This window comes from Rhinoderma darwinii, chromosome 12 (genome assembly GCF_050947455.1).
Source record: "Rhinoderma darwinii isolate aRhiDar2 chromosome 12, aRhiDar2.hap1, whole genome shotgun sequence".
Taxonomy (NCBI): domain Eukaryota; kingdom Metazoa; phylum Chordata; class Amphibia; order Anura; family Rhinodermatidae; genus Rhinoderma; species Rhinoderma darwinii.
In genome coordinates this window covers 20,094,104-20,121,742 of record NC_134698.1, presented here as the reverse complement: position 1 = coordinate 20,121,742, position 27,639 = coordinate 20,094,104, and the positions used below count along the sequence as shown (strand labels likewise).

Here is a 27,639-nt window from a genome sequence, read left to right as displayed (position 1 = left end):
ACCATATACAGGGGTGGGCTATATCTACAGGGGGCTATATACTATATAGCCCACCCCTGTATATGGTGCTCTATAGACAGCCCACTCCAGTATATAGCCCCCCTGTAGATATAGTCCCCCTGTATATAGCCCAGCCCTGTAGATATAGTCCCCCTGTATATAGCCCACCCCCTGTAGATATAGTCCCCCTGTATATAGCCCAGCCCTGTAGATATAGTCCCCCTGTATATAGCCCAGCCCTGTAGATATAGTCCCCCTGTATATAGCCCAGCCCTGTAGATATTGTCCCCCTGTATATAGCCCAGCCCTGTAGATATAGTACCCCTGTAGATAGACACCCCCCGTAGATAAAGTCCCCTGTGTAGACAAAGTCCCCCCCCCCACAGATACAGCCACACTTCTATTACAATTAAAAAAAAAAAAAAAACATTTCAAACTCACCTTATTCCCGCTCCCACGCCGTCCGGCAGCCATGGAGATCTGCTCTCTCCTGCACAGGTCTCCAGGAGGTTGAACGCAGCGTTTATGAAAGGCGCTGATTGGCTGGGCAGGATGACTTTCCCTGTCAGTCAGTCAGCGCCTTTCATCGACGGAAGCGTCACTGGTACAAAAGGACACCAGTTTTCCACCCGTATTTATGGGCACGTTTTCGCTTCAAAATTGCACTAATCGGCAGCCCCTTCTCTCTAGCAGTGCAGGGTAGAGAGAAGGGGCAGCCCTTTCCATAGTAAAAGTAAAAGAAATTCATACTTACCCGGCCGTTGTCTTGGTGACACGTCCCTCTTTCGACATGCAGCCCGACCTCCCTGGATGACGCGGCAGACCATGTGACCGCTGCAGCCTGTAATTGGCTTGTGATTGGCTGCAGCGGTCACATGAGCTGAATCGTCATCCCGGGAGGCCGGACTGCAGGAAGAAGCAGGGAGTTCTGGGTAAGTATGACCGTCTATTTTTTTTACAGGTTGATCTATATTGGGATCGGAAGTCACTGTCCAGGGTGCTGAAACAGTTACTGCCGAATGTTTAACTCTTTCAGCACTCTGGACAGTGACTATCCCCTGACGTCACCTGACGTCACACGTAATTACGGAAGCCCCATAGACTTCTATGGGCCTGCCCGTGCCGTTATTACGGCCTGAAATAGGACATGTTCTATATTTTTCAATGGCCCGGGCACCTTCCCGTACGCATACCCGTGGCCAATAGAAGTCTATGGGCCCGTAATTATGGGCCGTAATTACGGGCCATAATTGAAGGCTTTTTTATGTTCGTGTGCATGGGGCCTATGGGAAAATATTGAAATTCAACATCAGGAAGAATGGCAGCCAGTAGAACCAAGTGACTATGGGGATTCCAGGAGAGCTAGAAGCTCCATACATATAAATAACATATCTATATATAGCAGGTGGGTATTACCCCTAGGTAGTCACTCAGGTTATTTTTCAGATCACAACTGGATATCTGCTTTTACCATATTGATCTAGAATGAGATGCGGTGAAACCAAACCTTTTTCTATTGATTACATGAATCCTTACATATGATAAAGGGCTTTTCAGACCTTCATATTACAGCTCCATGTGGGGTCAGACGCCGATCAGCCAGAACATTAAAACCACCTGCCGAATATTGTGTAATTCCTCTCATACTGCCAAAGCATGTCATGCATGGACACCAAAAATACATCTGAAGGCGTCCTGTAGTATCTGGCAGCAAGACGTAAGATACACTATATGGACAAAAGTATTGGGACACACCTCTTATTAATTAAATTCAAATCGGTCCCATTGCTACAAGTGTATAAAATCCAGCACTCGCCATGGAGTCGTCTTTACAGACATTTGTGATAGAACGGGTCGTTGTAAAGAGATCACTGAATCCCAGCGCGGTCCCGCAATAGGACGTCAGCGATGTAACAAGTCAGTTCATGAAATTTCATCCGTCCAAGTTATTCCACCATCACCTGTGAGTGATATTATTGTAAAGTGGAAGCTTATAGGAACCACAGCAAATCAGCCACGAAGTGGGGACCACGTAATGTTACAGAGCCGAGGGCTGAGGCACATAGTGCATGAAAGTCACCAACGCTCTGCTGACTCAATAACTGCAGAGCTCCAAACCTCCTCTGGCATTAATATCCACACAAAAACTGCCCCGGGAGCTTCATGGCACGGGGGCCGAGCAGCTGCATGCCAGTCTTACATCACCAAGCACAACACCAAGCGTCAGATGGAGTGGTGTAAAGCCGCCGCCACTGGACTCTGGAGAAGAGGAAACCTGTTCTGTGGAGTGATGGATCACGATTCTCTATCTGGAGTCTGATGGACGAGTCTGGGTTTGGTTAATGCCAGGAGAACGTTACCCGCCTGACCGCATTGTGTCAGCTGTAATGTTTGGTGGAGGAGGATAATGATATAGGGTTGTTTTTCAGGTGTCGGCCTCTTCGTTCCTGTGAAGCGAAATCTTAATCCTTCAGCACACAAGACATTTATGACAATTGTAGATTCCAACTTTGTTGGAAAAGATTATTAAAGAGAAGGCTTAAGGCCCCAGGCATTTTGCATCTACAGGCTCCTATGTCCCATACAAATTTACTTCTTTTTTTTCTGCAGAGTTTACTAAAGGAACCTTCTATAGACTGTAACCCTGGGTGGTCCGCTAATTTATTGCAGACCCAAATCAGGCCACTTTAAAAGCCCCTTTAAATTGTACCTCTAGTTATACTGACTCATGTACTGACTGTAGGTGACCGTGGGTAGTTTAAGCAGCTGGATATCCAGGGGATACATTTACAAAGGGGGCTGTTTTGTTGAATTACCCTTAAAGGGGTTGTCCACTACCAGACAGATTATCCAATGGATAGGTCATCAGTATATGATCTGTGGGGGTCTGACACCCAGACCCCGCACCGATCAGCTGCTACGGCTGCCTGCGGGCACCGGACGTCCATGCCGGAAGCAGATGGCTCCGGTCACGAAATAGCGGCAGATTCAAGTGAATAGGAGCAGAGCTGCAGCTCGGCCACTATGCAATGTATGGAGCCAACTGCTTCCAGCCCCATACATTGCATACTGTGCAATGACATCTGATGCCTGCATGCAGCCGGAGCAGCTGATCGGTCTGGGGCCCGGGTGTCAGACCCCCACAGATCATATACTGATGACCGGTAGTGGACAACCCCTTTAATGTGATTAAATTCTAGCTGCCTAAAGTCACCACTAGAGGGAGCATATTTTGCACTTATTTATTTGGAGGTGTATACATTTGTATATGGTAAGACCCTAGTGGTGGCTGAAGAATTGCATTATTGACCTCTAGAACTATATGTATGGAGCTCTGTATCAAAAAAAAACAAAGCTGCATCCTCTATAAAAATATTTTATTTAATAATTCTTTATAGAAGTTTGATGCCCTAAAAATTAAATGTTTAAAGCTAAAACTAGAACTAATAAATATTAGGATTATAATAAATATGCGGATATTTTGAGTTTAAAGGCTATGTACACCTTTACCACTATTTTTTGTACTGTCCCAAAGCATCTAAAATGTAAAATTAAGCAACTTTGCAAATAGTCCTGATTAAGAATGTCGTTTTATGTCAGGCCTGTGTCTCCATGGTAACAGACTACAAGTAAACACTATGTAGTCTGATCTTGCAGCTATGCTATCTAACATCTGTCCCCAACCTATTGCTAACCTACCACAGGTAACTTTTTTTTATTCATTACGGGGGAAAAAAGGGCAAGCTGTCTCTATAGGACCACCTATAGGTACCTTCCCAGAGCTGCTTTAAAGGAATCTCACTCAATTGTGCTGTCTACAATAGGGTGACTCTAGTTTGGCTATTAACCCAAATCTTGTTTCAAGTCTCTAGAAACTTTCGGGCATTAGGTTACAGAATAGTCACCTATAGGTGGCACTAGACAGACAGTTTTCCTCCTTCTGGAGTACCGTCATTTTGTATACATTTTCCCAGGTAACATTGCCTTTAAGACTCCCTGCCAGCAAGTAGAATCAGTACTTTCCAAGAGAAAAAAAAGGAGAAGACTCAAAGTTATGTTTATAAATTGTAATTTATTTCCTACCATTATTACCCTATAATTATTAATATAATATTACTAGAATTATATTACTGCTATCATTATTACCCTAACACTATGAGATCCCTATTCCTAAAGCTGTTGATCCAGAAGAAGGCGAAAACCCTGGACACATTCGGCCAATTTATGCCACAAGGGGAAAATTCCTTCTTGATCCCGGGAAAAGGCGATCAGTTCGAGAACCCTGGATCAAACTCGCTGCTAAATATTATAGTTTACTTTATTTTATAGTTAATTTACCTAAATATGTTATTATTATATTAATTTGTTATTATTAGATTATTATTATTATTATTATTATTATTATTGTGATATTTCTATTGCACATTTTTAATAAGACTATACTATAATTATTTTTTTAATGAGTTTATTCTATTTTTTATATTATCTTATTACTACTATATAACTACTAATATTACTAACATTTTTATTGTTATTTTCTTATTTATATTTATTATATCCCTATTCCTAAAGCTGTTGATCCAGAAGAAGGCGAAAAACCCTGGACAATTTGAGCCAATTCATGTCACAGGGGGAAAATTCCTTCTTGACCCCGGGAAAAGGCGATCAGTCCGAGAACCCTGGATCAAAGCTGCTAATTCCTATTACAGTTTACTAATTATTATAGGTAATTAACCTAAATTATAATGAAATTACATTTAATTCTTATATTGTTAGTATTACTTTGGTGTTGTTAATAATAATATAATGATACTACTATTGCTATCACTAATATCTAAGTCCCTATTCCTAAAGCTGTTGATCCAGAAGAAGGCGAAATCCCTGGGCACATTCAGCCAATTCGTGTCACAGGGGGAAAATTCCTTCTTGACCCCGGGAAAAGGCGATCAGTCCGAGAACCCTGGATCAAAGCTGCTGCTATTATTATATAATTATTTTTGTTATTACTCTCTTATTATTATACTATTTCTAATATTACTGCACTCTTGCTACCAATATTAATATGACTGACCTTTTTAATCTAACAATTATTAATATTATTATTATTATCATATTATTAATATTACTGTCGTTGCTGTTGATGTAATAACAGTTAAGATGTTTCCATACAAGTCTTCATCTTCTCATTGGTCTGAGGAGGATGGTCCAGATGATGTTCCTCTTCCCTCTGATGTTCTTCATCATATCACGGAGGAAGGAATGCTGGCGGTTTTTCTTTCTTCTTCCTGTCTGACACTGAATTCTTCTCATCGCCATGCTGACTTCTTCCTTGGTTTCTTCTTGCTCTTTAACCGTTTTCTCTACCTCCTCCTCCTCTTTCTCTTCAACCACACTCTCTTCTTCCTCATCCTCGTTGTCTGATTTCTCATCAACCTCCATGTCTTCCACTTCATTGTCTTCCTCCTCCTTGTCTTCCTCCTCCTTGTCTTCCTCCTCCTTGTCTTCCTCCTCATGGTCTTCGTGCACTTGCTCCTCCTTGCGCTCTTCTGCCTCTCCTTCCTCCTTCTTGACCTCCTCTTCCTTCAGATCCTCACACAGATGGCTTGATGTAGGTTTGGGCTCTTCTTCATCCCACGGCCATGGCAGATATTTCCTCTGAGCTTCGCGGTTCGTTGGCATGAGGCGCTAAGAAGATAAAATATTCAGTCAATTGTCTATTGAAACGTTCCAATAACATTTTTCCATCTATAGAAAGAATATGGACAAATCTGTTATAGAGAGAACATAATAACCAGTATGATCACTGACCTCCATCTTGAAGATTGGGGATGGTAAGAATTTCGTGCAGTAGATGAGGCGCTGTAGATCTCTCTCCTCCGTGGTGCTGGGGTAAGCTGAAGAGAGAAAACAACCAGATAATGGGATCAGTCATAACATAACAAAAATATTCCTTTAATCTGTCATCAATGGGACATGAAAGGTGCTTTATTTTAAAATATTCTGGATTATTGGACGGGCATAGAAAAGTATAGAAATCTTAGTTTCAATCTTCAATTTCCTTACTGGTTCTCTCTCTTCAGTCTTCCACATTATAGTACAGTTTTGTGCTAAATTACCAAATTTTCGGGATTATCAGATACAAAGGAATTTTACTGTATTTTGAGATCATCTATCAATCACTTTCTTGTGGTAAAGTCTAATTATTAAAAAAAACTCACTTATGAAGGGTCCAAGTCCAAAAGCGGATTCCTGCTGCCGATAGATGTCCTAAAGAGAAGAGAATCCAGTAAGTGACCTCTTATCCCTCCTCAGGAATGGACAGTAGGACAAGTAGTCAGTTTTACAAATGAGCAGCCGGTGATTTGTGGAATTGTTACCTGTCCGGGGCTCTTACTCAATAAGCCGCTACTTGTCTGAGTGGACAGCCGGCCACATGGACCTCTCCTGCTGGATCCAAGTCTCCTGCTACATGTCCATCACAGGGAAGGAAAAAACAGGACAATGAAGCCACTGACCTCCAGAGATCTGCTGCCCGCTGCCATCCTGTACCCGTCCTGAACTGTAGAATGCAAATCACAATCTGAAACACAAAAAAGAGATGTATTCCCCGATCTGATAAAGACCCAAAATCCTGCAACTTTCCATACGTATTAATAGTGAATGTCCAAAAATATATATATTTTTTTAAATCTAAAAAGATCCAAAATTCTGAGTTGAATAATTAACTGTTCGGGACGCCAATTGCATACGGTACCTTCAAGTTTGTGGCCTGTGATTGGTGCCTCAGGTCACATGATCTATAACCCATAAGGAATAACAGTGCACAAGTACAGACCATGCAGAGCCATAATCTGGGCAGTGCAGCGCTTGGCGGTCCTATAGCTCCCATAGATCTTGTATGAGGTGTCAGTGTGCGGCTGTATCTCTTCTTACAATCTGTGATACTGTCTGCTGAGCTGTGTATCTAATCCTATCATGTTTGATACTTCCTTCTGAGCCACTGTATCTACTCCTATCATGTGTGATACTGTCTGCTGAGCTGTGTATCTAATCCAATCATGTGTGATACTGTCTGCTGAGCCACTGTATCTAATCCTATCATGTGTGATACTGTCTGCTCAGCCACTGTATCTAATCCTATCATGTGTGATACTGTCTGCTGAGCCACTGTATCTAATCCTATCATGTGTGATACTGTCTGCTGGGCCCTATCTCTAATCCTATCATGTGTGATACTGTCTGCTGAGTCATTGTATCTAATCCTATCATGTGAGATACTGTCTGCTGAGTCATTGTATCTAATCCTATCATGTGTGATACTGTCTGCTGAGTCATTGTATCTAATCCTATCATGTGTGATACTGTCTGCTGAGTCATTGTATCTAATCCTATCATGTGTGATACTGTCTGATTTATCTCTCACAAAGGCGTCAGAGTGTGGAGCAGGATGAAGACCATGACAATGTCCCCGACAGGAGACGAAGACGTGGTCAAGTTCCACCGCGCCGTAGGTTGCAGCAAGAAGGAGCGGACAGAAGCCGGTCCCCATTACGACCTGAGCCAATAGAACAGTCTGAAACGACAAGTGGCCATCGTATTAATAGTGAGACCGAGCTCAGAATTCCTGGAGAATTCCAGCCTCGGTCTACTCCATCAGCTACTCAGGAGAGATCTGAAAGGCTGGAGGAACCAACACAAGACCCCAGCACCAGTGAGCCGCTACCAAACCTGCAGCCGTCCAGAGAAGGAATCAGATCTCCTCAGCAAACATCTAACAGGCTGGTGGAGCCAACACCAAGCACCAGTCAGCTGCTTCCCAACCAACAGTCGACAACAGAGACCACAGACAGCAGACCTGTGCAGAGAAGACAACGTCGGCGAGGCAGGAGAGGCAGGCAGATTGATAGACTCCCATCTCGAACCTTTACTGAAAACGAAGACATCCAGTCCTGCACTATATGCCTAGAGGACTATGAGATTGGAGAGCAAGTCACAGTTCTGCCATGTTCTCACATATTCCATCTGCCTTGTATTGCACATTGGATCCCGACAAATCCACGCTGTCCCTTGTGCCGCGTCCATGCCTTTCAAAGAAAGAGGAGGAGAGAAGTACCAACAGCTGTGGTACAGAAGAAACACCAGCAGTACAGGTATGATCACTGACATCTATAGTATTTTTGTGAAATCATGGCTGGAGCTTCGGCACCAGTATATTGCTGAGTGATTATCGTCTGGTCTGATTATTTTATGTTTTGTCTACAGTACCACCTAGTCTTCTTCATCATCTTCACCTTGGACGCCAGAATCTAAATCTGCACAGAGACCTAATAATAAAATATCCCTGATGCCGTTTCCCAGAATCCATTTATGTGATACTGGAATTTCCCTTCGGGGATTAATAAAGTTATCTTATCTTATTTTATGCCTGGGACTCCCTTCTATCTTGGATATTTCATATTCCATCTCGGTTGGATTGGCGTTTCGACTACTACTACGTTTTGGCCTAAGACTTACATTACGCCTTAAAACTGGTGAGAATGGTGGCATTCCCATGTTTACATAGGAGCAATGTAGGCCCCAAGATTACAATATTTAGGGTGATTGATATAAATTGTAAAAATAAAAAGCACAGAAAAGTTACTCTTTTTTTAGGGTATGTTCACAAAAGAAGTGCAAGTCACTTCTTGGGCCGCTTTTGGAGCCGTTTTTCCTAGACAATATTAAAAACAGCTCCAAAAACGGCCGTAAAAAACGCTGAAAACCTTGAAAACAGCTCTGTATTTTCAGATATTTTTGAGTTTGCGTGTGAACATACCCTAATTTCCATCAATGTACAAATGAATAGAAATTAATTACTAACATATACACCATCCAGACATAACATTAAAACCACCTGCCTTGTGTAGTCCTCCTCGTGCTGCCATAATAGCTCTGACCCGTTGGGACATGGATTTCAGAAGATCTTTAACCCCTTAGTGACCACTAATACGCCTTTTTACGTCGGTCACTAATGGGCTTTAGGCTAGGCTGACGCCTTTTCACGTCAGCCTAGTCTAAGTCCTGCACGGGTCTCCCGTGCAGGCAGGAGCCGGGGCTCTGCTGTCTGATGACAGCTGAGCTCCTGCTCCAACGCCCGCGATCGAAGTTTACTTCGATCGCGGCCGTTTAACCCGTTAAATGCCGCCGTCAATAGCGACCGCGGCATTTAACTTTGTTTACAGAGGGAGTACGCTCCCTCTGTCACCCATCGGCGGCCCGCGAATGAAATCGCGGGTCTCCGATGGGGTGTCATGGCAGCCGGGGGCCTGATAAAAGCCCCCAGGTCTGCCCTGGACATATGCCTGTTAGGACGCGCCGGAGGCACGTCCTAACAGATTGCCTGTCAGATTTACACTGACAGGCAATAATGCTCTTGTATACGAAGTATACCAGAGCATTATAGCAGCGATCGGAATATCGCACAGTAAAGTCCCCTAGTGGGACTAATAAAATAAGTCATCAAAGTGAAATAAAGATTATTAATAAAAAGTACAGTAAAAAAATAAATAAAATCATTTTTTTCCATAAAAAGTGGTTTTATTTAGTAAAAGTGTAAAAAAAAAAAAAAAGTACACATATGTGGTATCGCCGCGACCGTAATGACTCCATTAATAATGTAAATATGTAATTTAAACTGCAAAGTGAACAGCGTAAAAAAAAAAACGCAAAAAACCATGGCGAAATTGCATTTTTTTTCCATTGCCCCCCAAAAAAGTCATAATAAAAATGAATCAATAAGTCCCATGCACCCCAAAACAGTACCATTCAAAACTACGTCTTGTCCTGCAGAAAACAAGCCCAAAAAATCACTACATTGATGGAAAAATAAAAAAATTACGGCTCTTGGAAAGCGACGATGCAAAAGCAAATAATTTTAGTTCAAAAGTGTTTTTATTGTGCAAAAGTCGTAAAACATAAAAAAACCTCTACATATGTGGTATCGCCGTAATCGTACCGACCCATAGAATAAAGGTAACAAGTTATTTACGTCGCACAGTGAACGGCGTCAATTTAAAAACGCATAGAACAATGGCGGAATTTCAGTTTTTTTTTATAATCCCCCCCAAAAGGGTTAATAAAAGTTAATATAAAAATTATATCTACCCAAAAATGGTGCTATTAAAAAGCACAACTAATCCCGCAAAAAAACAAGTCCTCAAACAGCTATGTAGACGAAAAAATAGAAACGTTATAGCTCTTTGAATGCGACTATAGAAAAACGAATAAAATAGCTTGGTCATTAGGGCCTAAAATGGGCTGGTCACTAAGGGGTTAAAAGTGTCCTGTGGTATCTGGCACCAAGACGTTAGCAGATCCTTTAACCCCTTCCTGCTCCTTGACGTTCTATTCCATCATGTTACTGCAACAGGAGGCCTAACAATGGCCTCCGGGTTTGTCATCTACGGAAGCCTAGTTTGTCCTGCCTTAGGTTTGCTGTCAGTGAGTAACTGACAGCACTTTTACACTGGACTACGCATGTAGTGCAGTGTATTAGAATAGCGATCAGGGATTCCTGACTTCAAGTCACCTAGTGAGACAAAAAAAAAAACAGTTGTATAAAAAACCTTTTTTCAATATTAAATCCTTTATTTAAAAAAACAAATTGTTAATTAATAACTATTTTGTGTGGTATAAACATATGCCTTACACCACATTTTCTGTAATTTTTTCTGTTTTTCACTGAATGTATCAACCAAATTTTACCACTAACATAAAGTTCAATGTGTCACCAGAAAACAGTCTCAGAATCACTTGGATAAATAAAGGCATTCCAAAGTTATTACCACATAAAGTGACACATGTCAGAATAGACAAATGGGCTCTGATCCTTAAGGCCCAACCTAGGCTTCGTCATTAAGGGGTTAAGTCCTGTAAGTTGTGAGTAGGGGTCTCTATGGATTGGATTTGTTTTTCCAGCACATCTCACAGATGATCGATTGAATTAAGAATATGGAGGCCAGGTCAACACCTTGAACTCTTTGTCATGTTCCTCACATCAGTCCTGAACGATTTTTGCAGTGTGGCGGGGGCATTATCCTGCTGTAAGACAGCACTGGCATTAGAGAATACCTTTACCATGAAGAGGTGGATTTGTCTGTAGCAATGTTTAGATAGGTGGTCTGTGTCAAAAAACAGTATGGGAATACCAAAATAACCACCTTAAGTTCCCCATAGAAAATGGTGCCATAATCTGTCAAATCAGATTAAATTCTAGTGTTGGGTCCCAGTGACTCCAACTGAGGGGCTTGCATTTAAAAAAAAAAAAACATTATTCGTTTTTAGCATTGGATAAAGCAAAGGAGAAACAACAGGAACCTCTCAGAGGAACCTCTCAGAGAGCGGCGCTGTGCTCCGTATACTGCAGGAGCAGTAGTACAGCGAGTACATAGAGTACAGCGGGGCCGATCACATGACGAAGAGTCGTGTCGTCACCAAAAAAGACTGTACAACTAGACTTCCGGTTCCTCATCAGCGCTATAAAAATCTATGAAAATCTCAGAAACAGCACCAAGGGGGACGGGAATGTATATTAGCGAGTTTACTCACATGTAGCATCTATGGCCGCGGGCCGTCGGTTCCACTCACCTCCTGACGCCCACAGCCATGGATCTGTGAGCGCTGGTCCCCATCTCACTTCCGCTCCGGTCCGCCAGGGTGACGACGAATGGAAGACGGCATTTAACACCCGTGACGGGCACTACGAATACGTAGTGATGCCCTTCGGACTGTGTAACGCTCCTGCAGTGTTTCAGGAACTCGTTAATGATATCTTCCGAGATCTCCTCTATATCTGTGTTGTTGTTTATCTCGATGATATTTTGATTTTCTCCCCAGATCCGACGACTCATCGGAGGCATGTCCGTCAAGTTCTACTACGATTAAGGGAGAAACATTTATACGCCAAGCTGGAGTAGTGCGTCTTTGAGAGGAGTTCTCTGCACTTCCTGGGCTACATCATATTGGATCAAGGTCTCAAGATGGATCCTGAGAAAGTGAGAGCTGTCCTGGAGTGGCCACGTCCTCAAGGTCTGAGGTCCATACAGCGTTTCCTGGGATTTGCCAATTTCTACCGGCAGTTTATCTCAAACGTCTCATCACTGACATCTCCTATTTCCACCCTTACCAAGAACGGTGTGAACGCCAAGGTGTGGACCCCAGAGGCAGAGTCCACATTTTTTAGTCTCAAAAAAGCCTTTACTTCTGCCTCAATCCTCTATAATCCTGACTTATATATACAGTTTTCTTTGGAGGTGGACGCCTCTTATGTTGGTGCAGGCGCACTTCTGTTCCAGAGGAGCCCCAAAGGAAAGGCAGTAGTATGTGGCTACTACTCGAGACTTTTTTCTTCTGCAGAGCGCATTTACTCTGTTGGGGATCAGGAGCTACTGGCCATCAAATTGGCTCTGGAGAAGTGGAGACATCTGCTGGAGGGCGCAGCTCACCCCATCCTAATCTACACCGACCACATGAACCTCACCTACCTTCAGTCCGCTCAACAACTAAATCCCTTTCAAGCCAGGTGGCCGCTGTTCTTCACCCGTTTACAATTTGTGCTCCACTATGTCCCGCTGACAAGAATGTGAGGGCCGATGCCCTGTCCAGGTCATTTGAAACGGATGACACGGTGGAGTCTCTTCAAACTATCATAGACCCGTCCTGCATTATCACTGCCAATCCTTTGCAGGTTAGAGACATCCCTCCGGGGAGGACTTTTGTTCGATTAGCAGGCAGGAGAAGAATTCTCCGATGGGGACACAGTTCTAAACTGGCTGGGCACCCTGGTGTTCGTAAAACCCGAGACCTGATTGCTCGTCACTTTTGGTGGCCCATGCTGCCCAAGGATGTTGTGGACTTTGTCTCTTCTTGCACGGTGTGTGCTTCTAACAAGGTTACTAACTCCAAGCCTGCCGGCCTCCATCAACCTGTGCCTATACCCAATGCCACCTTGCAGCACATTGTGATGGACTTTGTCACTGACCTTCCTCCCTCAGCAGGATGCAACACTGTCTGGGTGGTGGTGGACCGGTTCTCGAAGATGGCACAATTTATCCCGCTGACCGGCCTACCTTCTGTTCCCCGAATGGTGAATCTCTTCATCCAGCACATCTACCGCTTGCATGGCTTGCCCTTCACATTGTGTCCGATCGGGGGTTTCAGTTTACCTCGAGGTTCTGGAGGGCTCTCTGTAAACTCCTGGATGTGATATTGGACTTTTCCACAGTCTATCACCCCCAGTCCAATGGACAAGTCGAGAGGATCAACCAGATCATGGAGAATTATCTCCGTCACTTCATTTCCTTACAGCATGATAACTGGGTACAACTTCTTCCATGGGCCGAGTTCTCGTACAACAACCACACAAGCGAGTCCACCACTTCCACTCCGTTTTACATTGTATACGGTCAACATCCTAGAGTCCCTCTTCCAGTGTCTACTACTTCTCAGATACCCGCTGCTGACTCTGCATTTGGGGACTTCCTGTAAATCTGGCAACAGACCCGGGCATGAAGCGAAAAGCGGATACAAGAAGAGAGCCGCCGCAGTATCTTCCAGGTACCAAAGTCTCGCTGTCCTCATGGAACATTCGTTTGAGGGTGCCTTCATACAAGTTTGCTCCCAGGTTTCTCGGTCCTTTTGAGATTCGGCAACAGATTAACCATGTCTCCTATAAACTGCGGCTGCCTCCTACCTTCAGAATCCCCAACTCCTTTCATGTGTCCCTCCTGAAACCAGTGGTCCTGAACTGCTACAGCAAGACTTCCTGTTCCACAACTGCTCCCAGCAGTTCTTCTGATGTGTTCGAGGTGAGGGAGATCCTGGACTGCAAGAGGGTAGGAGGAAGGACTTTCTATTTGGTGGACTGGAGCGGGTTTGGTCCTGAGGAGAGGTCCTGGGAGCCGGAGGAGAACCTTGATGCCTCTGCTCTTGTTAAGAAGTTCCTCTCTCGCTCTAGTCCCAAGAAGAGGGGGCGTAAGAGGGGGGGATACTGTAGCGTCCAGGGCCATCGGGTCCACTCACCTGACGCCCGCAGCCATGGATCTGAATCTGGATCCCAGGAGACGCCAGCGCTCACTTCTGCTACGATCTGCTCTGTCCCGTAGGGTGCGCGCGCACGCTCGTGCCCTCTCTTAAAGGGCCAGTGCACGCACATGTAGGAAATCACCATCATCAACACACATGATTTCCTGGACTATAAGAAGGGCCCAACCCATCTGATCCTTGCCTGAGCATTGTTAGTATACCCCAAGTCTGTCTTTCAAATGGTCCCTTACTGTTTCCCGTTCCAGTTGTTACCCGTGCCCTGTTACCCGTTCCTGTATCCCGTACTGTGTTCTTGTTCCTGTGCCTACTAGTTGGAGTCGTGTCTACTGCACCTGTGTCATCCGCCACGTCCTGTGTTACCTACCTCCATCCGTGCCAGAGCTGCGGCCACTGTCTGGACTATCCTGGTACCCTTGTGCGGGACTTTTCTATTTCTGGGGTTCCCTGTTATTTTGCCAGCTGCCTCGCTGCTATGGCGGTGCGGCCTGGTGGGTCCACATACCCACAAACCGTGACATCACATAATGCAGTGAGAACACTGCTAATAATTTTTAGTCCCCGCATAAACCCTTTAAGATGCATTGTGTACAAGCAGTGAATCCACCGCACCTGGCCACGTTTTAACCTCCTTATTCTCTCTCCTCCTCTTCTAGGTGTTGGTCCTGAGCCTGGTACTTGGAACCACCATGATTTGCTTAGTGACCCGTATCTACTAATGTCTGGGGACTGGTAGGTCATTCTATTTTATCCAAATACTAGATGTATACTGTGATAATACATCACCTGTAGTGTTACTGTCAAATCTTCCCCCTGTACATGGACATAACTATAGCCCTAGTAGCCATAGAAGCTGCTATGGGGCTCTGATGCTGAGGGGGGCACCTTTGGTTGCCAAAACGTCATTAGTTTTTGTAAGGGAAGATCTGCTTTATTGCAGCATAACCCTTCCACGACAACCAACGTGTATATATACGGTGTAGGCCAGGAGGGAAGTATGGAGTGGGGTCACGGACTGAGCTCACTCCATAATTTGCTGGTGTTGGTTGTATGTTACAACTGACAGTTCACTGCGACGAGCGAAATCGTAGATTACTACGATCCCACTCGTTTAACCCCTTAGATGCTGAGGTCAATAGTAACTGCGGTAACTAAGCCATTAGAAAGATGGGGGTGGCCATCTCTGACGGCCCATTGCCCCCCCTGCGATTGTGGGGTGCCAATGGTCGTCATTGCAGCTTGGAGGACTAATGTAGGCCCTCAGGTCTGCCATCTTTGCACCCCTGGCAAGGCTTAATAAGAGCAAGTAAAGAACACGATCAGGGGCGTAACTAGGAAAGACTGGGACCCATAGCAAACTTTTGACTGGGGCCCCCCCTCTCCTGGGTGTCACACAACCCCCCCCTCTTGTAGATAGTGCCTTTTTTACAGCCCCCCCTGTAGATAACGCCATACAGCCCCCCCCTTTGTAGATAGCGCCATACATCCCCCTGTAGAGAACGCCATACAGCCCCCCTGTAGATAATGCCATACAGCCCCCTGTAGATAACGCCATACAGCCCCCCTGCAGAAAACGCCATACAGCCCCCCCTGTAGGGAACGCCATACAGCCCCCTTTGTAGAGAACGCCATACAGCCCCCCCTGTAGAGAACGCCATACAGCCCCCCTGTAGGGAACGCCATACAGCTCCCCCCCTGTAGGGAACGCCATACAGCCACCCCCCCCTGTAGGGAACGCCATACAGCGTTCCCCCCCCCTGTAGGGAACGCCATACAGCGTCCCCCCTCCCAAAAAAATGCGACCTACAGTGTGTCCTACAAAATACATGTATCCCCTCTCCACAGGATCTCCACAGGATAGGGGATACAAGAGTGATCGCTGACAGCGATAGGGAGAACGGGGGACTGAAAGTCCCCTGAACTTCTCCATGAAAAACCTTTGACTTCCGGCGTCTGCGCAGCTCAATAAAAATGAAAGGAGCGCTGGTCACGCATGCGCACAAGCGCGACCGGCGCTCCATTTATTTCTACGGAGCTGCCGACACAGAACCCGGAAGTCCGAGGTTTGTGATGGAGAACTTCAGCGGACTTTCAGTCCCCCGTTCTCCCTATCAATTCCAGCGATAACACATGTATCCCCTATCCTGTGGATAGGGGATACATGTATTTTGCTCTATTTTGCGCCTTCAGGACCAGACACCGTTTAGCCCTTTTTAGCACGTGTTCGTTAAATGGCTATAACTTTTTTATTTGTTTTTGCGAACGACGTGATTTTTGCGATGTTTTTTCCATAGACAATGCAGGTTTAATTTTTATCGTTTTTATACACACCTTTTTTGCTATTTTAGAATTTTTATTCATAAAGTTTGAAAATAATAGTAAAAAAATAAGCTTTTTTACATTTCAGCTATTTTTTTTTTGGTAATAACATAGTTTTACCCTAAAATAGACCTTTTATTTGTGATCGTCATTGTCTACCGTAAATTGTAATATATTACATGTCTATATTAGGTTAATTGGGTCAGCGCTAGCGTTACAGCAATGATGGGCGGGGGGGAACTGTTTTTTTTTTGGGTGGGTATTTTATGTGTATTTATTATTTACATTTTTTTTGCACTTTACTTTATTATTTTTTTATTACTATGGTCTGTCCCCCAATGGTCAAAGAAGACCTTTGGGGAACTTTATATATATTTTTTCTTTCTTTTACACCATGTTTTTCCACTGTAACTGGAGCTGCACAGCAGCCCCAGTTACAGGGGAAATCAGCCCTCTCATAGTGACGATTGTCACTAATAGGGCTGTGCTCGGTCTAGTAAGACCCAGCAGCAGTCTGCCACTAACGGCACCCGGCGATCATGTGACCAGTCACATGATCACCGGGAGGAATAGAGACAGCGGCGCTGCTGCTGTCTCTATTCCTGTACACAGCACGCATTCAGCGCTGTGTACAAGTGATCAGAGAAGACAGAAGCAGCGAAAGCTGCTTCTATCCTCTCTTCAGGGTCCCCGGCAGTCACTGACAGCCGGAGACCCGACATTCAGCTGCCCGATCGCGCGGGCAGCAAGTTAAAACCCGAGCCGTAGAAAGTCTATGGCTCGGGTTTTAAGGACCCTGACCGCTGGCCGTAAAAATACAGCCAGCGGTCGGGAACCAGTTAATGGCAGAGCGGGGAGATACCTCCCTGCTCTGCCGTAGTGTTCAGTGGCGTCCCGCTGTAGCAGCCACAGCGGCTGCTAGCGGAGCCTCCGGCCATGGTGGGGGACCGTGCCGGCGGGCGACACGGGCCCCCTCATGCCGCGGGCCCCGTAGCAGCCACTACTGCTGCTACGGCGGTAGTTACGCCACTGGCCTCTGGCTTCATACTCTTCTGCCCAGGTGATATAGAGTTGTGCGTGTAGAGTACCAATACCTTGGCTGTGTAACTAGCTGTACAAGTCTACAGGCTCTGTACAAAAACGTGTATATATTATATATTTTATGAGAAGGATGTAAAATCTTGTACATTAGGTTTACGTTTACTACACCCATCATCTCAGGTTTACAAGTATAAATGAAATTTTACAGCCTGATGTCCGACAAAAGTTAACATTGAAGGGGTTATCGGACTTCAATAAAAAAAAACCTGCATTACACTAAAAAATACTCACAGGTTCCTCACGAGTAGTTTTCTGTGAAAGTTTCTGCAAATAATGGTAATTCCCACTGGGCCATTGTTTACATTCCCTGTTACTCTGAATTAGGTGGTCCCTCAGTTTCCCATGATTCCCCATCATCTGCTATTCCCTCCCCCGTCTGAGTTTTCACCGACCCCTGCCGTTTTGTAAATATCCCTTCCTCTGCTGGCTTTTCATCTGAGCACAAACTTTATTTGCCTGCATCCTAAAGGCTACTCCTCCTGTGACTTCTTGTGGACGATGCGTCACATGACCTGTGACATTCGCATAAGGGAGCGTTCCTGAAAGAGCCACAGAAGACACAAGAGAAAGGACATATCGTTCTAGGGGCGGATAGAAGAGGAAGTGTGACGTTAACAGTGATTTTTCGTTTTCTCGGTGCACTCTGAAAAAAAATTTTTTTTTCCTATCCTCCGTTATTTAGATATTGGTGGCATTATATTTGGCACCCGATTTTTAAATAACCCCCTGAACTGTCAATTGGGTGTGTAATTGGCAAGGGGGCGTGTAACATCGCTGTGACACTGTCCAATCAGCTACGGACAGTGCCATAGCAAGAGCTGGAGAGAGGAGTGTGCGAGCGCACGCACGCAGCTCCGTGCTAAGCAAACTCGCTCACGGCAGACAAGAGATCAGTCTTGTCGTTTGTCTGGCGAGAACTTTAAGAGAGAGTGTGAAAGTGTGCATGCACGCACACATGTACGCGCGCTCTATCCTCACTCCAGCTCTTGCTGTGGCACGGTCCGTAGCGGCAACGTTACACGCCCCCTTGCCAAATACACGCCCCATTGACCATTAAGGGGGTTATTTAAATATAAATGGTACCAATATCTAAATAACAGAGGAGGAAAGGAAAAAAATGTAAAGTGCCCCAGGGTTTGCGCACCCCTTCCCATTACATGCTGCACCTGTATGGGCAGGTGACAGGTTCTCTTTACGTCAGGAGCTTACCCAGGGCTAGAGTACTTATTTGGGCAATGTCACTTGCACAAAACCGCTCTGTGCAGTGGCTCTCTGCTCTGGCTCCTAGTGGAGGGGCCTGACCGGGAGTCCCATCTCAATGACATCCATATGCCCGAATAAACACGGAATTCTGATCTAGGCTTTCAATTAAAGGCTTTGGACACCTTTGCAATGAAATTTTATAATTGATTTGCTTCCTAGATGCAAAATTAAACAACTCTCAAAAGAGTCCGTTAAAAACCCTACCATTTTGCTGCTGTAGAGTCTGTTTAACTCCTTTACATAGCTGGTTGTCCTGCTGCTTATTCATGTATTTTATTCATTTGTATAGCGCCAACTTATTCTACAGTGTTGTATATAGTAATCACTCACATCGGTCCCGGTCCTCATTGGAGCTTACAATCTACATTCCAAATAAGCCTAATGATTTTGAAGTGTGGGAGGAAACGGGAGTGCCTGGAGGAAACCCACGCAAACACGGGAAGAACATACAAACTCCATGCAAATGTTGTCCTTGGTCGGATTCAAACCTATAAACCCAGCGCAGTAAGGCAAAAGTTATTGCGGACGGGTGCTGACACCTGCTTTCTTTGCTCTACACCCTCACTTTTCTTAGTGTTAGATATAACAGTAGGGAGGAGGAGGAGAAGAAGGTTGTACATGGCAGATCAGAGTGTAGAGAGTGAGGAAAGTATCCAGGAAGGGCAGATCACACAGGCTGTTCGTATAGGGTGAAAATAAAGAGCACACATGGCAGTCTGCAGGGAGTGAAGCACACAGGCTGTAAATCAGTATATAAAAGAACCCACGGCAGAGTCTGCTGGGGAAGGTAGGGGGAAAATCAACCTCCTCAGCATCAGTGCTGGTCAGCACAAGGGAGAAGAGATCCCTCATGAGCTGTAGAAAGAGAAAGCAGTACAGAAATGAACCTGTGCTGATACATGAGATAGTGAATGCTGCAGCATCCTGGAATCAGACCTCAACATCCAGCATGTAATCCTGGGAGGGACATGAAAAAAAAAAAAAAAAGTGAATATCAGGGGTGTGAAAGTGAATGAAGGATTGAGGATTACAGCTTGCAACTTTTTTTTTTTTTTTTTATTTAACTCCAGGTAACCACTAACCTGTAAAAATATAATATATTTTTTTTTACATAAAAGGTGTCTGTATTCTATTAGGCTATATTCACACATTAGGAATTTGTGAAACAGCATCTGTTTTCGGTTTTGCTTTGCTGGTGTGTGTGTGTGTGGGGGGGGGGGTCTTTTTTATAGAACAAAGAAAAACTGATATGCTTAAAAAGCGATGGAAATTGATGTGCATCCATGTTAATTCACTGTAATTTAATCCAATTGCACATATGCCGTTAAATGGATTACATGGTGTCAACATAGCCTTACAAAGAAAATGAGAAATTATTTTGCTGAACTTACAAACTTGAGGCAAATATTGAGATAGCGCAGATCTCCATAATACTTCTGCTCTTGGTGGAATATCCTGACCGCTCTCTCTAGCAGTGGAGACAAGTTGCTCTCTTTACCTCCCTGGGGATATGCTTGTTCTGCCCATTTTATATACCTACAACATAGAATAAGTTCAAGTATGAGAACGGTTTTTAACAATCCGATAGCTAGCACAGGGATTGCACAGGATCATAAAAACATGGCGGCTTTCTTCCAAAAAACACTGCTACAGCCGCCCACAGGTTGTGTGTGGTACTGCAGCTCAGCGCCATGTTGAGCAGCCATGATTTCCTTATCCTGTACAACCACTTTAAAATGAAAACCTCTATGAATAAAATAAAAAAAATGATAGAGTTATACTAGTGGGCACAATGACCTCCACTAAACACCCAAAGTGCCAATAAGAGGGACTGAAAAGCAAGAACTTCCTGGTTATGTGATCACATGATCCCTCTTAGCCAGTCAGCAGTTAAGAAAAGGATCATATAATGGAGTTTGAGAAGTCCTGCTCACATGGGTTTAGGGTAATGGTTTCCACTTTCTCGGCATAAAACAGATGCATAAAACCTTTTCCAGGTCACTTATCTATGAAGTCTTCTAAAAAAAAATAAAAAAAATGGCACTTTTCTGGAGCTCCGTCCTACCCATTCACAAATCAAAGGTTTAAAGATTATGACATTCTTGACAGAAAAAGCAGTCCCCACAGAGGGGCCACAATATTCTCAAATAAGGACAGCAATGTAATGATTATGCTTTACAGGATTTCATCCCCCATGGCTGCTCCACCAAGTCATGCTGTAAACACCCTCCTTTATCCTTCTTCCATAATCCCCATATGCTTAGTAATGACTCTTGTAACTCGACCTCATACAAATAAGTGCAATATGACGGTCAATGAAAACAACTTTCTTTTAGGTGATTTTTTTTCTGTAAAATTGAAATGAAACAAAATAAAAACTTCTCTCCATACAAGCACCCCATCTATCCTGTGCTCACTTACAATGCACCAACAAACTATTAGCCAACCTAAATATCATTACTGTTATAGAAGAGTCCATCAACAATTGACATACCGGTCCCAAACATCCAAAGGATCATCTCCAGTGTAAAAGTGAAGTTCCAATTCAAAGGCCCTTAAAAAAAAAAAGAACTAAATGAATAAAGAACCAAAACATTATCCCTCCATGTTTTGGCAATACAAATATTGGTTACACATCTCAGCTTTTTAGGCACTTATTTCATGTCACTATAGATCCTTCATCCACTGATCCCCCTATATAATCATATACTACAAAGACGTGGAGGATCTCGTTGTAAGACGGCTTCAGATGGAAACAATTTTTTTTTTGTTGCATTTGTGACCATTTTAGTTTTGTTAGTACATTTTTAAACGGAGGAGCCCATGGCACCTAAGCACATGGCCGAGGAACATTCTGGTGAATAGGCACTTACAGCTCCCGCACATGTTGCATAAATGCTGCAGAAATTGACCCGTGGCGCAGATTCTCAATTTGCAGCATTTCAACTTATCTTGCGTAAAACGCTGCAGACTTTCGGTACGGAGATTCTACAGGAGCTCTAAGGCGGAGGTCTCCAACCGGTGACACTACAGCCGTTGTGGGACTACAAGGCCTTACATGTCACTCAGAGCACGTGGGTAAGTCACATGCGGACTTGAGTATGTTCACACTAGTGTCAGGGATCATTAACATGTATATTGTTTGCAAAAATATTATCCTCACACATATGTATATACATTTCAGTTCTTTGTGTAATATACTGATATATATATAACAAGTTCTTTGTTCATGACGGACACACCTATGGAAGACACCGCCCCCTGGAATGCAAGAAGAGTGTACAGAAGAACTTGCAGCTGAGAAGCCGGTGGGGGCTTGGGCACTCCCACATCCCTAGTGAGGGAGCATGTGTCTTTTCCTGTGTTTCTTTGTTCTGAATAAAGTTAGTTCGCTTCCTGTCCTATCTGAGGAAAGCTGTGTACCAACATCTCTTTGGCTGGTTTACTTCTTTCCAGGCATGCCTTCAGCTTTCAATTTACAGAGGTGGTTATTCGGTGTGGAATAACAGGGAGAAGGAAGCTACCCTGAAATTCGGACTTGACACTAGTATCATGGCTTACATTTTATGTGAACGATGATGGAAATGATGAATCCGTTTTGCAAAGGATCCGGATAGATCCAATTAACTCACGATGGGTCCATCAGATTTTACGGTTTACTATGCTATCCGGGTTGTCACGGAGAACCGGAAAATAAATTATTGAAGTGTGAACATAGCCTAACTCATGTTATTTTACCCTCCCCAGAACATACATATTTATTGCCAGTGGAGAAGTAACTGGAGGAACGGTTTGTAACATGCTGATACAATATACAGGTGTATACACGGTAATGACTCCTCCTTGGACTCTCCTGATGTAGTAGTTATTGTCTGTTTAGTGAATTACTCACTGTTTCCTTTGCAGGATGGCATTATGGTTGGCATGGACTTGCTGGGAGAGAACCTCCTGCAGAGTCGACATATCCCTCCCATGTCGAAGAGGTTGAACATTTTCCTTACTGAGTTCCCACTCATCTCCGTCCTGTGCCATACTCTGCTGTACAAACGGATACAAAATATTGTAAAGATAACAGGTATATCAGCAATGACCAATATCTTCCCTATGATACATCTGCATCGGAGGCATCATTCAGGGCCGCTGTCGCAGATTCCGTAAAATTTGACAGGGAAAACGGTGCAGCATGCTGCACTATATTCTCCTATCAAAAAAAGACACCTTGGCGGAACTCACTGTAAGTCAATGGGGTCTGTCAGGCATGTTGGTATTTGCGGTGTGACGGATCCTGAACGCTTTGAAAACCGAAACACCAACGCAGATGTTTACAAAGACTAAAGCTGAGAAGCTCGCTGTGAAATACTGGGGATGAGCATGTATTACATGATGGCCCATAGATTTTAGTGGCCACTGAGTAACACTAAATTTCTTCAGCTAATTTTAGTATCCCCATGGTCACGTGGCTGCACCTATTCCTTTCATTTGTACACATAACTGAATGACTATAGGAGAAAGAGAAAGAGAGAGAGGGGGGGGAGAAAGAGAGAGAGGGGGGGAGGAGAAAGAGAGAGGAGAGAGAGAGAGAGAGAGAGGGGGGAGGAGAGAGAGAGAGAGAGGGGGGGAGGAGAGAGAGAGAGAGAGAGAGGGGGGAGGAGAGAGAGGGGGGGAGGAGAGAGAGAGAGAGGGGGAGGGAGAGAGAGAGAGAGAGGGGGAGGGAGAGAGAGAGAGGGGGGGAGAGAGAGGGGAGGAGAGAGAGAGGGGGGGAGAGAGAGAGGGGGGGAGAGAGAGAGGGGGGGAGGAGAGAGAGAGAGAGGGGGGGAGGAGAGAGAGAGGGAGAGATAGAGAGAGACGGGGGGAGGAGAGAGAGGGAGAGAGAGAGGGAGAGAGAGAGAGGGAGAGAGAGGGAGAGAGAAGATTGCGCCTGTCGAGGGAGACTGTCCGCTACGGGAGAGAGGTAAGGTGTTAGCTCATTGGTCCAGTGTCCATGTGCAGAATACCAAGGAACTGATATCCAATGAACTGAAATTAATTCATCTCTGTAGACGGCTGTGAATGCAATGGCCCCACACGTAGCAATTGTGTGTCAGTTGTGATTTTTTTTTGGGGATGTTTGTGGAGTTTGAAACGGAAGCTGTGGTTTCACTTTCAATTTCCGTTGCGGGGTTCACCCGATGGAAACCACAGACGGAACCCCGGAACAGAAAGCGAACGGTGATGTGAACAGGCCCTTACATTGACACCAGTGATAAAGAACCATCCATTACACATCCATTTTTTTGAATAGAGAAATTACGGCACGTTTTTATGGGCCCATGGACTTCTATTGGCCACGTGTACCTCCCCGTATGCTTACGGGAAGGTGTCGGGCCGTTGAAAAATTATAGAACATGTCCTATTTCAGGCCGTAATTACGGCACGGGCAGCCCATAGGAGTCTATGGGGCTCCCGTAATTACGGGTGACTACGTGTGTGCACCCGTAATTACAGGAGCGTTGCTAGGCGACAACAGTAAATAGTCACTGTCCAGGGTGCTGAAAGCGTTAAACGATCAGCAGTAACTCTCAGCACCCGGGACAGAAACTACCGATCAAATATAGATAAAGCTGTAAAAAAAAAAAAAAAAAAAAAGACATTCATATTTACCCAGAACTCCCTGCTTCTTCCTCAAGTCCGGCCTCCTGGGATGACGTTACAGCCAATCACAGGCCAATCACTGGTTGCAGCGGTCACATGGACTGCCGCGTCATCCAGGGAGGTCGGGCTGGATGTGAAGAGAGGGGTTATGAATTTCTTTTACTTTTATTACGGTAAGGGCTGTCCCTTCTCTCTATTCTGCACTGATAGAGAGAAGGGGCTGCCGATTAGCGCAGCGCAATTTTGCAGAGAAAACGTGCCCGGAAATACGGGTGCAATACGGGTCGCATACGTGTGACCAAGGACCCGTATTTACGGGTGGACAAAAATACGTTCGTGTGCATGGGGCCTAAGAGATTATACAACGAAAGTGTGAATTTAGCCTTACATTTTAGGCCAGTCTGCTGGGGACGTGCAGATGCAACGGTTATAAATGTTGTAGATTAGAAAAAATGTGCTACAGCCAAAGCTGTGCCCATGACCCCGCGCCTCCGCGAATAAAATAAGCCTGTTCTTAAAAATGCACATGTGCCCATCGCAGAGATAAGGATATACACACATATATACCACACACGGTGTATACCCTCCACAACGCCCCTCCCCAAAGTCACTGTCTCCCAAGATCAGCCCATTGGTAGAGAATTGAAAGGCAATTATACATTATATACACTCCGTTGTATAAGTACTGATAACGCCTACTCACATATTGCTTATAAACCCTCCCCCCAGGTTACAGTGCACATAATCTACGACATGGAGGGCAAACTGTGGCAGCGCCGCTACAGGGTCCAGCGGGGGGGCGGCGCACACCACGAGCTGCCCTCCATCACTAGCGATATATTCCACCGGCACATCACGTCACTCACCGCCCGTGCAGTTATCTCCGCAGCTCAAGGAGTCTACGCCGCTACACAAACCAGATTTGAAATAAAGTAACTGTTGTCTGATTGGTCTACTACGAGACCTGTCACGTGACGCGCCTGCCCACCGCAGCTGTCTTCTCGAGTACCTTGAGATGATTTGCTAAAACATACCACGTGATTGTAAAGGAAGCACAAAAGCATCTTGGGAGATGTAGTCTTTCGTTTAGCTGTTCGGCGGCGCGCGCTGTTCCATGGAGTTCCCTGGAGAGGAATGATTATGTCAGTTTTCCTGTAGGATGAAATAATTCCTTCATATTTGACACTTTTATGCATGGGCCCGACCTTTAGTAATGGAAGCAGCCGAATGGTTTAGCTAATTTGGTGGTGCATTTTAGGTACACTGAGCATGTGACTACAGCCAACGCTGGAAAACGACTTCCAAGACCGTGTGGCCTAAATAATACGGCGCGGCCCCATGCACACGTCCGTATTTTTCATCCGTTATTACGGACCCATTCATTTCAATGGCCTATGGACACCTTTGCAGATTTTTAGGGATGGGTGTCCATGCCCCATGGCGGATCATCATAGGGTGTTTTGGATGGCCGCCCGGGGCCCGAGACTCCCAGGGGGCCCATAGCCACCCAAAGTACAATGTCGTTTTTGGCACTATTTGCAGCGAATTGCGGCAAAAAACGCGACGAAACAGCATTGTATTTGTCCTGCAAAAAGACCTTTAGACATAAGGTCACATGACCGCAGCTCTGTCACCCCATTATAAGTGCCCTATATTCTACATAATGTGATCGGCGCTGTAATGTAGATAACAACAGTGATTTTTATTTACACCGCGTTCCAAATTATTATGCAAATGTTATTTTTCGCTGATTTTGCGAAATAGTCGATGCAAATGACGGTCAGTATAATCTTCACGCCATCAACCGTTGGAGTATAATGCAAATTTTATTGAACAAATCTCCTAATGATAACAGATTTTTTTTTTTAGAAGTAAAAAACTCAAAATGCTAATTATTATGCACAACAGATATCAATTTTTTTTAACCCCTGCAGGACTGAGCCTTTATGTGGTAATAACTCCGGAATGCTTTTACCTATCCAAGCGATTCTGAGATTGTTTTCTCGTGACATGTTGTACTTTATGTTAGGGAAAAAATTTGGTCGATAAATTCAATATTTATTTCTAAAAAACACCAAGATTGAGAAAATTTGCAAAAATTTGCATTTTTCTAAATTTAAATGTATCTACTTTTAAAACAGATAGTAATACCACACAAAATAGTTACTAGTTAACATTTCCCATATGTCTACTTTATGTTTGCATCGTTTTTTGAACATTCTATTATTTTTCTAGGACGTTTCAAGGCTTAGAACTTTAGCAGCAATTTCTCATATTTTCAAGAAAATGTTAAAAGGCGATTTTTAAAAAGGACCAGTTCAGTTGAGAAGTGGCTTTGAGGGCCTTATATATTAGATAGTCCCCATAAATAACCCCATTTTGAAAACGGCACCCCTCAAAGTATTCAAAACAGCATTCAGAAAGTTTTTTAACCCTTTAGGCGTTTCACAGGAATTAAAGCAAAGTAGAGGTGAAAGTTACACATTTCATTTTTTTTTTACAAAATTCATTTGCAATACTTTTTTTTTCTATACCACAGAAGGTTTTACCCGAGAAATGTAACTTATTATTTATTGCCCAGATTCTGCAGTTTAGAAATATCCCACATGTGGCCCATGTACGCTAATTTACTGAAACACCGGCCTCAGAAGCAAAGGAGCACCTAGTGGATTTTGGGGCCTCCTTTTTTTTTTTGCATATATTTTAGGCAGCATGTCAGGTTTGAAGAGGTCTTGTGGGGCCAAAACAATAAAGACCCCCAAAAGTGACCTCATTTTGGAAACTACACCCCTCACGGAAATTATCTAGGGGTATAGTTAGCATTTTGAACCCACAGTTTTTTTGCTAAATTTATTTGAATTAGTATGTGAAGATGAAAATCTACTTTTTTCTGAAAAAACTTAGAAATTGTTAATTTTTGCAAGGAATAAAAGAGAAAAAACACCCCAACATATGTAAAGCAATTTCTCCCGATTATAGCAATATCCCATATGTGGTAATAAACTGCTGTTTGGACCCACAGCAGGACTCAGAAGGGAAGGAGCAACATTTGGATTTTGAAATTCTGATTTTGCTGGAATAGTTTTCAGTGCAGTGTCGCGTTTGCAATGCACTGGAGGGAACAAAATAGTGGAAACCCCCGGAAAGTGACCCCATTTTGGAAACTACACTCATCAAGGAATTTTTCTAGGGGAGTAAAGTTAGCATTTTGACCCCACAGTTGTTTTGCTGAATTCATTGGAATTA

General features: G+C 44.2%; 1 protein-coding gene across 4 annotated transcripts; it reads right to left on the bottom strand.

Annotated features, from left to right (window-relative positions):
* Positions 1 to 20,048: 20,048 nt before the first annotated feature.
* Positions 20,049 to 25,512, bottom strand: LOC142664660 (mitotic checkpoint serine/threonine-protein kinase BUB1 beta-like). Of its 4 annotated transcripts, none has more exons than XM_075843867.1 (4): positions 25,428 to 25,512; positions 22,655 to 22,800; positions 21,257 to 21,316; positions 20,049 to 20,298 (listed from the first exon to the last, which is right to left on the bottom strand). In XM_075843867.1, exons 1-4 carry the CDS (start codon positions 25,455 to 25,457, stop codon positions 20,136 to 20,138), a joined length of 399 nt encoding a protein of 132 aa, XP_075699982.1. In that variant the 5' UTR covers positions 25,458 to 25,512; the 3' UTR covers positions 20,049 to 20,135. The 4 variants fall into 4 exon arrangements, with proteins under 4 accessions (XP_075699982.1, XP_075699983.1, XP_075699985.1 ...); XM_075843868.1 differs by lacking the exon at positions 25,428 to 25,512 and adding an exon at positions 25,260 to 25,407; XM_075843870.1 differs by lacking the exon at positions 25,428 to 25,512 and adding an exon at positions 25,260 to 25,407 and having other exon boundaries at positions 22,655 to 22,797.
* Between the last annotated feature and the right edge of the window lie 2,127 nt (positions 25,513 to 27,639).